This window comes from Miscanthus floridulus, chromosome 8 (genome assembly GCF_019320115.1).
Source record: "Miscanthus floridulus cultivar M001 chromosome 8, ASM1932011v1, whole genome shotgun sequence".
NCBI classification, from domain to species: domain Eukaryota; kingdom Viridiplantae; phylum Streptophyta; class Magnoliopsida; order Poales; family Poaceae; genus Miscanthus; species Miscanthus floridulus.
This window is the reverse complement of record NC_089587.1, coordinates 104337021-104352176: the sequence shown is the minus strand read 5'-3', so window position 1 is coordinate 104352176 and position 15156 is coordinate 104337021. Positions and strand designations below refer to the sequence as shown.

The 15156-nt window shown below is 40.4% G+C and overlaps 1 protein-coding gene across 1 annotated transcript; it reads left to right on the top strand.

Moving 5' to 3' along the window:
- The first annotated feature begins 9071 nt into the window (after window positions 1-9071).
- On the top strand, window positions 9072-12487 carry LOC136477113 (ABC transporter F family member 1-like). Its single transcript, XM_066475144.1, has 5 exons — window positions 9072-9294; window positions 9743-9816; window positions 9921-10131; window positions 10282-10516; window positions 11201-12487. Exons 1-5 carry the CDS (start codon window positions 9094-9096, stop codon window positions 12256-12258), a joined length of 1779 nt encoding a protein of 592 aa, XP_066331241.1. The 5' UTR covers window positions 9072-9093; the 3' UTR covers window positions 12259-12487.
- Window positions 12488-15156: the final 2669 nt, after the last annotated feature.

The following is a 15156-nucleotide window of genomic DNA, read 5'->3' as shown; positions in this document are numbered from 1 at the left end:
CGCACGACCCAAATCACACGTTGACTCATCAACTTTTCGTGCCTTTCTAATCAGAGATTTGGTAGCACTTGACCCCTGTTGCCACTATCCCAGCCGGTTTGCTCCCTAGCCGCCAATGCTCGTGCTTGCCCTTAGGCACTGGCCTTGCCTAGCTGCACTCATGTGAAAAAAAAATGTACAACAACGTTAGGCGGGTAAAAAAATGGTAGGCATGAGCATTAAATGTAGGTAAAAAAAGTAATTAATTGCACAGTTTGGTTGTAAATCACGAGATGAATCTTTTAAGTCTAGTTAGTACATGATCAGACAAAGTTTGTCAAATACAAACGAAACATGATACAGTGTCCAGATTATAAAAATTTGCAATCTAAACAAGGCCTAGGATTAGAAATTGGTAGTGAATGGTATTTGTTTACAGCAGTGGGGCGGGTGAGTCCCCACACCCACACTGTTGTGTCCACGGAGCCCCTTGAGTTTCCTCTAGACGTTTGAGCTACGAAAGCTTTGCTGGTCTAGCTCTCTGTTCGGCCTATACATTTTTCTGGATCCGTCATTTTCATCCTATAGTGTTCCGGAATATCTGAAATTTAGGATTCTTGGTGGCTTGTTAGGAGTCTAATCTTATCTTGTGGTACAAGGTAACTGTACGGATATACTCCGCCAGAGGATAGGGCTGTACCCTTTGACTAGGGGCCTGTTTAGATGTCGAAATTTTTGGCAAAATGACACTGTAGTAGTTTCGTTATTATTTGACAATTAGTGTCTAATCATAGTCTAATTAGGCTTAAAAGATTCGTCTCGTGGATTTCGTCTAAACTATGTAATTAGTTTTATTTTTTATTTATATTTAATACTTCATGCATGCGTCTAAAAATTCGATGTGACGAAGAATCTTAAAAAAATTTGATATTTTGGAAGGGAACTAAACTGGACTAGAACATCTGAACATGAGCACGTCTCGACTGATGAATCTCCGACAGACAGGGCGGAAAACAAGGAGGAGCAGGGCACCGACGGGGTCGGCACTCGATGACACGATTAGTTGGAGTCGCGGAGGTTATTGGAGCGATAGATCCTTCTCCTCCAAGCCACGACCACGAGGCCCCCGATGCGCCCGAACCCGACTGATGAAGTGATGAGTGACGACGATGAAGAGAAGCGAGATGTAGCGCGCGGCGCCCAAAATGCTGCCAATCGCGGAGTCGCCAATCGTCGTGCATGCGTGCGGCCGCGAAAGTCAGGCCCTTGCCTTTCTTTCCCATTGTTCATTGAACCGAACAAGCAAAGCACGCAGCTGTTGCAGCAGCGAGGCCGCATGGTCGGGTCGGGTTGACCTGCAGGCTGCAGAGCTGCAGCGAGGAAAGCTTTGCGCTCCGATGCTCACGGACAACCGGACCGCCTGTCCCAGTGCCCCTGCATTGGAGTCGTTGCATTCACACGGAGTACATACTGTATTTTTATTTACCCAGGGCGCGTTTTAGTTCGGCAAAGTTTGCACCGGTAAGCACGATTCTCTACTGTAGCATTTCGTTTGGATTTGTGAATTATTGTCCAAACATTGATTAATTAGGCTCAAAAGATTCGTCTCGCAAAGTTAAAGCAAACTGTGCAATTAGTTTTTGATTTCGTCTACATTTAGTACTCCATGTATGTATCACAAATTTGATGTGACGGAGAATCTTCTTCTTGTGCACTTTTAGAGAACTGTGCACACCGGCAGTCAGCGGAGCCCAGAGGAAGAGGCAGCATCTTGGTCTTTTGTCAATGTTGACGCCAGTGATATCGATTGATTTCTGAGCTGATGCTGATACCAATCCGCTACGAGAGAAAAACACGGTTCATAACTGAAAAGTTCAAACGAACATACCTGCAACCAAAAGTGGGCGGACCGAGTCCAACCATATATGCAGCCTGTTTGGTTGGCTGGTTTGTATCGTTGCTGGTTCATTTATATGAGAGAGAAGTACTGCTGTCTGATTTATATGAATAATGTCTATGTGAGGGGGCTGGCCAGCCGATCACGCTGATGGTCGGTGGTAAAGGTTAAAAAAATAGACATGCTATGGTTTCATGCTGGCAACAGCAGTTGCACCCCGGCCAGTGTTGCCCATGTTATACACGTACTGATGGTGCAAAAAGACGTAAAATGCCATGTTGTACAGCACTACTTTAGTAGTGTTTTTTTAGTGAACGAAGAGTGTTTTTTCTCTTATAACTTTGACTTATGCTAATTTATTATGAGAGAAAATGGTACAAACAGTGTTTTCCATTGCGTGCATAAGTTACAACAACACCTTACCCCCAATATGTACCATAGGAGTAGTCCATATACTCCCTCTGATTTCCTAAAGAATGTCGTTTTGGACAGAAATACGGTCTCTAAAAAACAATTTTGACCGTTATTTTTTACTATAAAATGTTTATAAAATATAGTCAATATATACTTGTATGAAACTACGTTTTGAGATGAATCTACTTACATCACTTTCATATTTTCAAACTCAATCCAAAAGAATTTATTTGTAGTTAAAGTTTAAAATGTTTGACTTAAGACAACCTCAAAACGATATTCTTTAGAAAACCGGAGGGAGTATACAGGAAGAAATTGCCGCATGTGCGGCGTGTCCTAGCCTGCAATACAACACAGTCGCTGGGTTGGACGGAGCCGGGACGAAATGTATGACCGTCTCCAACAAGAGACCCATATGGACATAAAAACCCAAAATATGAACATCATATCTCTTGTAAACACATTTTTAGAAAGGATTCTTTTTTTAGTCCTGTTGTTAGAGAATATACCAAATGTGTATTGAACTCTAAAGGTTAAATGAGTCTTCTATTATTAGGTGTTATTGTAGCGCTGCCCAAAGCAAGTAAGCAACCAATGCAACGTGTACCCCTAAGCTAGCAAAATAGCAGTAATAATCGGTCCGACCGTACAGTACGCTGTACCCACTTACGTCTTGAGTAGTCGGGTTGTTTGTACAGCAAGCGAACCATGCACCGGTAATTAGTGCTGGAAATTTGAGCAAAACATCGTTTTCTTATCTGCCCGTTAGCCCGTACCGTACCTAACTGCCTACTCATCTGACGGCGCCATGAGCCCATGATCCATGGGTTAAGCGCTTGTGTTGAAATTGAGCTTTATAACACTATTCACTAGCTAAAAAATAGTTCAAGCGAACGTAGTGAGGACTCCAAGCTAGCAGCATCCATCCATCATTTATCAACTAAAGGTTGATTGTCGCCGCACGTATAGCGACTCTGTGCGGGTACTCCTTTCATCCTTAAATAACTGTGCTACAGGTACATGTCATAAATTTAGCTTAATTTATAAAAAATATATACAATATTTATATTTCTAAATAAATTTATTAAAAATTAGATTTCAAGATCTTTTCAACTATACTAATTATATATTCTAAATATTAATATTTTTAATATGTATTTAGTTAAAATTGTTTTTCGAGAAACGAAAACAATAGATATCTATGGATGGAAGTACGCGACACGACATGTCCTGCCATGGCCCATCATCGACCTCGCTCCACCCATTACTGTAATTGCTACGCACAGATAGCGGCTGGCATGTTCTGAACCGTAGTTGACAAATACTTTTCAATAAATAAATAATATTTTTCGCTGCTATAATATTATACCAGGAAGTGACCGTACAGGTATACAAGAGTAGTACCTAACGAATTACCTGCTCTCCTTCTCGTTCATACTGAGGGTGTTTGGTTCGAGCTACTAAATTTTAGTAGCTACTAAACGGTTTAGTTATTTTTAGTAACTCCAGAGTTACCAGAGAAGACTAAAGCTCTTTTAGTAGCTTTTAGTCATAGTGTTTGGTTGAAAAATTACTAAAGTGACTAAAAGCTACTAAATTTAGTAGTTACTAGGCAAACCAAACAAACCCTTAATTAATCATCGCGTGTCCCTGAGAGAGAGAGAGAGTGTCGCGTGGCCCCGTTTGGCTGGGCTCCCGCGGGCTCCCGCTCCTGCACTGTAGTCGGGTGTCGGCCGCCCAGCAGTCGACAGGTGCCTATAGGAGCCGGAGCCGCAGAGCCAGAAAAAACGAGTTTCTCCGGCTCCGGTTGTGTCAGTGAGAGAGAAAATGAGGAGAGAGAAAAACGGCTCCGATAAACAGTAACCGGGTGTCGGCCGCCCAGCAGCCGACAGGCGGGAGCCAGAGCCGTTGGAGCCCGACCAAACGGGGCTTAAATGATGAATGTTATTGTGTTGCCTCATTAGTGGCTTCGAAAGAGGACACCACGTTCGTCAAGTTGGCTTAGAAATTACTAGTACGAGGCTGTTTAGAAAAAAGAAGCTACAATGTTGGATTTATGATGATCTAACGCCTCAGATAAAACTTGTCCATGTCTGATACAGTTTATAATCACCATATGAACTGAAAAAACCCTAGGCTATTCAATTTTTACGGCCAAAAAAAATTCATGCCTAATACAGTTAACAAATATTAAATTTGGGATAATAAATTCAAGAAAACTAGCGATTTAATTTTCATACGAGTTGGAAAGAAAGATAAAAATAAATAATTTCTGCAAGACACAATAAAAAAATGCAAAATTTAAATAAATAATATAAAATTTAATAGTCCAATCTCCAAACAAATTGGCAAAACCATTTGTCACAAATAAATCAATCTCTAAGAGGTTAAATGTCTACAAGTCCATTTATTTTCCCGAAGTCTTCTCGCATTTACTGCACCCCTCCCATCTCTAAATCCAGTATTGTAAGTTTTAGTAGTTGGATGTGTGTACTAAATGCCATAATTAGTGTGCTTTTGAAATAATCACCGATCAATGTGCAACTACTTCAATTATTCGACCTATTCGCTGGTTGATTTCTGGGCTGATAAGCCTGGCTGATGCTGGTTTGTTGTGAGAGGAAAACACTGTTGACTGACTGATAAGCCCTGACTGAAACCAACAAACGAACAGGCTGATTAATGAAGAGAGTATGATCTTTTCTCTATCGTACTAATTTATCCTAAACTTGCTACTATTTATTTAGGTACAAAGAGAGTACAACGGTGTCTATGCTATTTCTGTTTTAGATAAAGGGAAAACAAAACCTCAGCTTCAGACCTCTTTAAAAAGAGATATGGGTCCATGCTATTTCTAATAGCATGACAGTATAAGGATTTACGTTCGTGCTAAGTCAAACTATATTAATTTTGACTAAAATTGTAGAAAATAAGAATAATATTTACGACATCAAATTACCATCATAATTTATGTCTTTGATGTGATAGATATTTGCTCTATCCGCTTGGCTTATAAGCTGTACTTTTCAGCCAACGAACAATATTTTTCTCTCACAACAAATCAGCCAACAGTATTTTCAGTCATGACTTATCATCCAAGCGAACATGACAATTAATACCCTTATCTATAATTTGGTTAAAATTTGTATAGTTTGATTTAAGATAAATTTAGATTCCATAAATTCCAGGACAAAGGGTGTACATTCCAGAAGAAGGATTTGCAGCTTCTTTTAATCAATCAAACAATACATGTACCTTTTTCGTCGTGAAAGCATATATATCATTTCTAGCTTTAATTTGCTTTTCGTTTCTGTCAGATGTGTAAATTAAAGCATGGTCGAGCATAATTGTAGTTATTAGGCGTCGGTAGATGAGATCGTCCCGGTACGATGCTTTATTAGGAAACGATCGATCCATAGATGTTCAGTGGTTGCTTAGCTTACCTTGCTTGTACGATGATCAATCATGCAACGAGCCTTACAAAAAAAAAACAAAAAAAAAAAAACCTGCAACAAGCAAGTGATGACCATCATCGACGATATCTCAGTTACATAATTAATCATATTAACTCGATCTGTATCCTCCTTTAGTTTGTCATCCTGTCCTGTAGCAGCATGCAATATGATGTGGCATGCTCTTTCTGCAGCTGGATGGAGCTGGCAGGAAGGCTTAAAGCCATTTGCAAGACACTCGAATGTATTATCTTACTCGATCTATTACTAATTGCAGATCCTAAAGTAGTCTCCGTGTTAATCCTCAAAAGCTGTGTTTGAAAAAAAGTTAGAAAATCATCATAAAATCAGAAACACTAATGCCATTATTTAAGAGACTCTTATAATTGTTCAATCTATCCTCTTCCTCTAACAATTACCCACCTCTACGCCAAAGGACCTCTAGTCTAGTGGTTAGAGCACCTGAGTAGCATCCAGCAGGCCTGAGTTCGACTCCCCATGGGAGCAAATTTAAACAGACCTGAAATAATGGGGTTTCTCCTGCTGACTTCGGTCAAAAAAAAATTTACCCACCTCTACTATTAAAAAGCATTAAGTAACCTCCTATATCTGCTCCTAAATTACCAACATATTCCATTATGAAAGACAATCTATCTAGAGTTAATAAAACCCAAAATTTGTATCCAAATTATCTACATATGCATGGTAATAGATCATCTTTTAGTTTTCATCTAAGTTACTCACATCTTCCATTGCTAATTCTGGGCTTTGTTAGCACGCTGTTACTGACTTCTCAGCCATAGGTTTTATTTGCAGTCTTTCTCTAGTTTCTCAAACCGTGAAATGTTTATTTTACTAAAAAAAGATCTATAACTGAAATAAAACATATCTATCTTGACGTCGGTACATGTTAACTCTCTGGTAAGTAAAAAGTGCGTGGCCGGCCGGCTTTACAATAGAAGAAATCAATCAAGAAATATATAGTCTCAAGGAATCAATCTATCTTCTTCAGCAGGTGAGGTCCGTCCAATTAATTCAGTACTTGCATATATAATGCACGCGCCGCTTGCTTATATTGCTTATTTTGAGCTGATACATGCACGGTTCTTCCACGTCCTAGCATGCGCGCGGTTTCATGTATATGCTTCTGGTTTGTCTTGTCATTCATAGCAGTTAGCACTAACTGAAACTGCCTTTGTTTGTTAATATAAACTGATGATCTGACGACGAAGAAGGCACCTCCTGATCCCTTCCATCTGCCATGTGTATATTATTCCATATCGATCTTACGTACTCACACATGATTGTTTAGTGCAGTATGTAGTGCAAATAAATAAACTAGTTAAGGCCTGATTGATGAGACGACGAGCACTAAGAGCCCACTCTCATATATTATCACCCACTAGCTGTGTCGCACGTCACTAGTAGCATATATTACAAGCATTGTGCATGATGCGTGCCCGACAATGCACCGCAATGCACAGAAGCGACTGACTCGTAAGGTCGTGTTCACTTGCTCCCTCTACCCTAAAATATAAAAAAGTTTAATTTGTTCTAAAAGTCAAATGGTGTTAAATTGATCAAAAGTATGTAAAGAATAGTATTGGCATCTACCATATATAACAAAGAGGTAAATTACATATAGAAATATATTTCATAATATACCGAATGATGCTAATTTGTTATGACAAATATTATTGTTTTTTCAATAAATAGTCAAACTTAATATAATTTGAACTAAAACTAAAAGTCCCTAGTATTTTATTGCAAAGAAGGAGGGGGGGGGGGGGGGGGGGGGGGTACTTTTTATTCACGGCTGGCATTGGCCCTGGGCTGCATGTGAGCCGGCTCACCCGCTTCCCATCCGTCCCCTGATTGTTCTTCTTTCCTGCGCCTACATTTTATTATTAGTTGTTAGTTGTACGCTTTACTTCGTTAAGCTAGCTGCCTGCTTTGTCTTTCTCGTGCGTCCATCAATCAATTAACAATATAAAGTGCACTGCACTTTTCATGTACCATCAGTAATCACTTTTGATTTATCGATTCGATAGATTCCCCTTTAATTAGTCTATCTTGAGGGCTACTTAACTAGTAACTATATTACACCCTCCATGCTTCGCTTTTATATAAGCATTCAATAATTTCGTGCATTTCCATTATATTAGCTAAGGGGTTACGTACTAACTATTAGTTCTAATAAGTTTGGGGTCGATGACGATGACAGGTGCCAACCACATAATACAAACATATTTAAACAGTCTCCTGCTAATAATTAGCTAGCTAATAGTTAATAGCTACTCTCTTTGTTCTAATTTATATGTTGTTTTGTCTTTTTAGATGTACAATTTTTATTATGTTTCTAGACATGCATATCCTATATTTAGGTGCATAGCAATAACAAACTATGTATCTAGAAAAGCCGGAATGACCTATAATTTAGTACGGAGGGAGTATTAGCTAGCTAACTATATTAGTAAATAATAGATTAAACATGTGCTTAATAGAGTTATATTTCTAGTCGAAGCAATGCAAGTATGGATGTGCATTGTGCTTTTGCGCCATATACTCTTAGTCCTTGTTGGGGTACTCGTATTAATCTCAATTCATATGCATTGAGGTGGATTAGCTTAAAAGTTATTTTATTTCAATTCACTCTAATACATATGAATTAAGGTAGATACACGTACCAAACAAGCCCTTAAAATGATGGAGACGTTGCGGATCTCAGAATTAATGCTACCTTTTCTGGCGTAGTTGACAAGCTAAGGCAGCATTAAGCAGTCGCAGCACAGATTCTCCTTTTTCAGGCTAGCCTGTAAAAGCACTGTACTATCGTATATATACCACACACATTGCCTCCTTTTTCTTTATTATATAAAAAATAAACATGGGCATGTTTAGATCTTTTATCCAAACGTTGCCGCACATTGCCAGGCAAATAAAGTTAAATGTGGTTGAGTGGCGTTGTGGTCTTGCATTGTGGAGTCCATGGGCCATGTGAGGAAGACCTCGAGCATGGCGGAGTTTATGGAATATGGATAGCCCAAGACGGAAAGGCTTGCATTACATGCCTCTGCGAGAGGCAAAAGGCCCATATCGGCCCGTCGGAGAGGAGAAGCCCAGTAGCCCAAGTAGAAAGGACACTGACAAGTGTCAGGAGGACATCACGAGTAGAGTTGAGGTTCCCCTTCTTCGCCTGTCGTCTGCTTCACATTCCCACAATCCTGGTCTGGTGGAGGTGTGCTGCGCTGTCGTCCCTCTCCGACCTTCCCGATTCTTCTCCCCGCTTCTTCATCAGGCCGCTGCCGCTGCCGCTGCCGCTGCCGCCTCACCCTCCCCATCCTCCTCACCATGGTGTCGGACGCCAGCAAGAAGAAGGCCGCGCAGAAGAAGGCGGCCGCCGCAGCCAAGAGGGGAGCCAAGGTCCCGGCCCCTTCCTCATCTTCCTCCTCTGCCGCCGCTAAGGCCGTCGATGCCGTCGCCGCGCTCAAGCTCTCCGATCGCACCTGCACCGGCGTCCTCGCCTCCCACCCGCTCTCCAGAGATATCCACGTGAGCATCCCTGTTCTGCCCGATCCATCCATTTTGTTATGATAGGGGGGTTTTTTTCCCCCCTTCTGCAGAGAGCGAATTGCAACTTCATAATTCATTTTGGCAAAAAGTAGGCTGGTGAACTATTTTCTCTGGGTTTTCAGTATTGTAAAAAATAACTCACAGCTAGCCAGGTGTCTGGGCGGTGCCTAGGCAGCCGAATTTGTAAATACTGACGTCTTCTGTGTTGTCAAACCTTCCTTTCACCCTATCTCTCTGATGTTCCACATGAAGTTGGATCATCGGATTAATTCTTTATCCCCACTATAAAATGGCTCAGTGTGCAACGAAATACAGGTTCCAGGTTTCGCTGCCACAAATAACAGTATCCCTCAACCCATGCTTTTTTAGTAGTTCATTTCTTACTGACCACCTAGTGACACCTAATATGATCTTTTGCATGTTGCAGATAGAGTCTCTTTCATTAACGTTTCATGGCCACGACCTTATTGTAGATTCTGAGTTGGAGCTCAACTATGGGAGGTAGACAACTAGACATATAATGCCATCACTTATAGCCATTCCGTTACGGGTTACGACCAAGTGCGCTGCCCGAGCACGTCATTGACGGTTTTAATTGGTCTCAGGCGTTATGGTTTGCTCGGCCTAAATGGCTGTGGAAAATCTACTCTGCTCACAGCGATAGGCTGCAGGGAGCTCCCTATACCTGAACACATGGACATATACCATCTCACCCATGAGATCGAGGCTTCAGACATGTCTGCACTACAAGCTGTTGTTAGTTGTGATGAAGAAAGAGTGAAGTTGGAAAAGGAGGCGGAGATTTTGGCTGCACAGGTCACCTCTTGAACTTCCTCACATTTGTTGTCTTACACCTTTCTCTAGTCTTGTATATATTCTGCTGTGCTGCTCTTGCAAATTATAACTTGATGATGCTGGAGAATGTCCTAACCTAGTAACATGTATTATGATTGCTCACATTTTTAGGATGATGGTGGTGGTGATGCTTTGGATCGTGTATATGAGCGTTTAGAAGCGATTGATGCATCAACTGCTGAAAAGCGTGCTGCTGAGATATTATTTGGCTTAGGTTTTAACAAGCAAATGCAAGCAAAGAAAACTCGAGATTTTTCTGGTGGTTGGCGAATGAGGATTGCTTTGGCTAGAGCACTGTTCATGAATCCAACAATCCTTTTGCTTGATGAGCCCACGAACCATCTAGGTAAGACTCTTAAATTCTAAAATGGATGATAACTGCTGAAGTAGAAAACCAAGATCTATGTGGATTTTTCTGGTAGCTTTTGTGAACTAGAAACCTACTAAATACTACAAATATTCATGTGCACAACGATCTGCATCTTCTATGTATTATTATACTCATGTGTATATGGATGTCACTGATAAACAACTTGGTTTCTAATGTAAGTAGCTGAGTTCATCCAAAGATAAGATATCATGTCAATTGCCGTACCCTTTTTTCTAATGTATCACACAACGTGCAGTGTTTTCCTAAACGCTAAACGGTAAACAGTCGGTCACCTACCGTTTAGCCATTATTCGGGCAAAACGTCCCATTAAACGGGCTAAACGGCCAATTAAACGGGGTAAACGGATGATTAAACGGAAACGGCGGACCACCGTGTAGCGTTTACACGGTGTTTAAACGGGCTAAACGATCGTTTAGGCGAACAGTGACATGATGCCAATGCTGCATATCCTGTTGGTATAAATGACTTCAGCCCACCAATTTTGTTTCCTAATGGCATTCATATGTTATACCTGTAGTCTGTAGAACGATCAAAAACTTGTTATTGAAGTCCCAAGGACCTGCAAAAAGATTTCTCAAGGCCCTGTTTTAGTGAACCTGTTGCTCCGCTGGACTAATTTCTTTTATGTTAATTTGCAGATCTTGAGGCATGTGTCTGGTTGGAAGAGACGCTAAAGAAATTTGACCGTATACTTGTTGTCATATCGCACTCCCAGGACTTTCTGAATGGTGTGTGCACTAACATCATCCATATGCAGAACAAGAAGCTCAAGTTATATACTGGGAATTATGATCAGTATGTTCAGACCCGCTCCGAGCTTGAAGAGAATCAGATGAAGCAGTTCAAGTGGGAGCAGGAGCAGATTGCATCAATGAAGGAGTACATTGCACGGTTTGGCCATGGGTCAGCAAAGCTTGCACGTCAGGCTCAGAGCAAGGAGAAAACTCTTGCAAAGATGGAGCGTGGTGGGCTCACCGAGAAGGTTGTTAGGGACAAAATACTGGTCTTCCGCTTCACAAACGTTGGCAAGCTTCCACCACCAGTGCTTCAGTTTGTCGAGGTCACGTTTGGGTACACACCGGATAATCTCTTGTACAAGAAGCTTGACTTTGGTGTTGACCTGGACTCTAGGATTGCACTGGTTGGTCCAAATGGGGCAGGGAAGAGCACTCTTCTGAAGCTCATGACTGGTGAGCTGGTTCCATTGGACGGTATGGTGAGGCGGCACAATCACCTGCGCATCGCACAGTTCCATCAGCATCTGGCAGAGAAGCTGGACCTGGACATGTCAGCCCTGCAATACATGATGAAGGAATACCCTGGAAACGAAGAAGAGAGGATGAGAGCTGCAGTCGGTAAGTTTGGGCTGTCAGGGAAGGCTCAGGTGATGCCGATGAGGAACCTGTCGGACGGGCAGAGGAGCCGTGTCATCTTTGCTTGGCTGGCATATAGGCAGCCGCAGCTACTGTTGCTGGATGAGCCGACGAACCATCTTGATATCGAGACCATTGACTCCCTAGCGGAGGCGCTGAATGAGTGGGACGGCGGTCTGGTCCTGGTGAGCCATGACTTCAGGCTGATCAACCAGGTCGCTCATGAGATCTGGGTTTGTGAGAATCAGGCAGTGACTAGGTGGGAAGGCGATATCATGGATTTCAAGGAACACTTGAGGAGCAAGGCTGGTTTATCTGATTAACTAGAAGGGAAGGCCTTTTTTTCCTTCTCTTTGGAGATTGACCCCTTGTATAATGTGGTATAGGCACCCAAAGTTTTATCTGTGTATCACATTCAGCAATCACCGAGTTGTTATCGAGTATATTAGTAGTAGTAGATCATCCAAACAGTGTATCAGTATCGAGCTGAGTCACACAATAAGAAGCGAAAGATTTGTAGCAATAAAGCAATATTCTCGTTTCTTTTCCAAACGCAGTGATGTGGCATTTGCTCATAGGTTCTGTCATCTCTTGGGAAGTTAGATCTCCCTACATTTCTTTATTCTATTGTATAGCTTGAACTGTTGTTATTTACAGAGGTTCCGGATGCAGCTGTGCGTGACGGCTCCATCCTGTAGTTTTTCATCTGTTGCACGAAGACAAGGGACAGTGGAGTGAGGGTGGCCTGTTCGTTTGATCCCAGAACCAAGGGAATTCTGAGAGGGATTTGGGAGTATTAAATCCCCTACAAGTTAAGTTCTTCCTCAACCCTACCAATCCCCACTAATCCATTTGATTTTAACAACAACCGAACAGGGCCTAATGGTTGTGTAAAATGGAAAGGCATTTACTACTAATCTAACCAAACTGCTTCCCTTATTCGTTGTTACATGGAAAGGAAAGGAAAGAAATGGAAAGGTCGTTTCAACTTCCCTGAGGGAGCCTAGAATTCAACCTCAAACTATAAGACAGGTAATCGTGTTAAGAGTAGAAAGCGAGAGACACAGCGAGTGATGCAAATCGTCTATATTTTCATTAAACAGTGTGTGTGTGTGTGTGTATATATATATATATATATATATATATATATATATATATATATATATATATATATATATATATATATATATATAGAACTACTACTCTGTAGCTGGCTATAAAATAACTTATTCTGTAGCCACTTTGAGTTACGATAATTATTATGTTAATTTACGAGATTATAGTAACTCATTACTAAGTGGTTTACTATAACGTTATGATAAATATCTTCATGTGTAACAGTAACCCAACTATCGTAAATATGTATTGACATTATCGTAAATTAGTATATAAAATTATCGTAAATGGAGGTGGCTACAGAATAACTTATTTTATATGGTCAATATGCTTCAAATATCATCTTCCAAAACCTCCCGTGGGAAAAGTAGATGATATAGCATATACCTTTGTGTGGATATTGCCTCATGAAAAACTTCATATGAGAAACCATAAATGGAAAACTCACAGAAAGAAAAGAGTACAATGCATCTTATGTCCCAATATCATCCAAAAAAACCCCCTGTGGGGGAAAAATGGATGGTATGATAACCTTTATATGAGAAACGCCAAGGGAAAACTCATACAAAGAAAAGAGTGCAATATGATGTTTGCAAAAGTTATTAATCAGAGAGACTCTCCCCTTGATACTAGCAAACCTCGAATTAAATTCATACCAATGCACTCAACACATAAGAAATGTGGAGTATGGTAGATTATGTGAAGTACACGGAGAAAACCGGCCTGCTCGGTTCTAGCTGACCAGCTGCAGTTCGATTCTTTTGCACCGGCTTTTCTTTGTTATGAAAATTGTGTCCTCTAACGTCAAAGTTTGATGCTTGTTGAGCCTACATCTTAGCCTTACTGTTTTCATGCCTTGGAATATATTGAATTTAGAATTCAACAAAGTACCCATTAATATCAAGGCACTTATCAAGATAAATGTTGAGTGATCTTTCAAATATGTTGTGTGGATAAACAAAAGTACATCGTTGAACATCACGTGTATACTATGTGACCATCATAGTATCTCATGAAAGTAAAATAAAAAAAGAATAAAAATTTAAACTAAACAATTAAGAAAATCTACAGAAAAATAAATAGCAAGAGAAAGGGAAAAGAAACAAAACGAAAAAGAGCAAGACCTAAAAATAAAGATAAAGTAAAGAAAATAATAATTATAGTAAAAGTAAAAGGAAATAAAATAAAGATAAAAATATATAAAAAATGTAAAGACGAATAAAAACCACATAAAAAAGAAAATAAAAATGGGGAAATGTAAGAGCAGAAAGAAAAAAGAAAAGAAATAAAAAGAAAAGGAAAAATAAAATAAAATAAAACAATCCACCGAATCTGTAGAGAAACAAACCCGAACGCATACTCAGACCTCCCTCGGGAATGCATGAACATGTATATTGTCAGTGGGCCACGAGAAGTGGTAAGGCCCATCAAGGGAAAATTAGATGGCGCTCGGCGGCTCCTGTCCTAGCGTTCGGACGGAGCGTTTGGGAAGATTTCCAGGTGATCTTCCTCTCCTCCGGCAGTTTGACCCATTGTGTTTGTGTCATTGTGTGAAACCGTTGGATTAACCCTAGGTCAAATAATCTCGGATTTTGTACGGTTAGATGTTAAGGCCTTGTTTGGATCATTAACCGCTAATAGTTAGCTAGCTAATACTCCGTAGTTCATAGCTAATAGTAGTTATTTTAGTTTAGCTAGTAAAATAGTTGTTTGTTAGTATTCAACTACTCCGTCTCAAACAAATAATTTTTTAAGAATTCAAATTTGTCCCAAATAAATAACAGATTTCTTGCCAGTGCCCTAAATCTGTTTTAAAATTTGTAGAAATTTACTTATTATCTAGGCTGGAGAGAATAATTAGTTAAACTATTAACTAGATCTATTTGGATCGAGTTAATTATTATCGACTAACTATTAATTCAACGCACAAATAGCACCTAAATATGCGGTGTATCCTCTAAAAAAAACTCTGGTGTAGTACTGTATGCCAGCGGTCGTGCTATATATTGCTACGGGCCTGTGGTTGTGTACGGACTGCAGTGCAGCTTTGTAGCTTCGGTGTTCGGTGTTCGGTCTGTTCGCGGTACTGCGATGCTGACACTTCT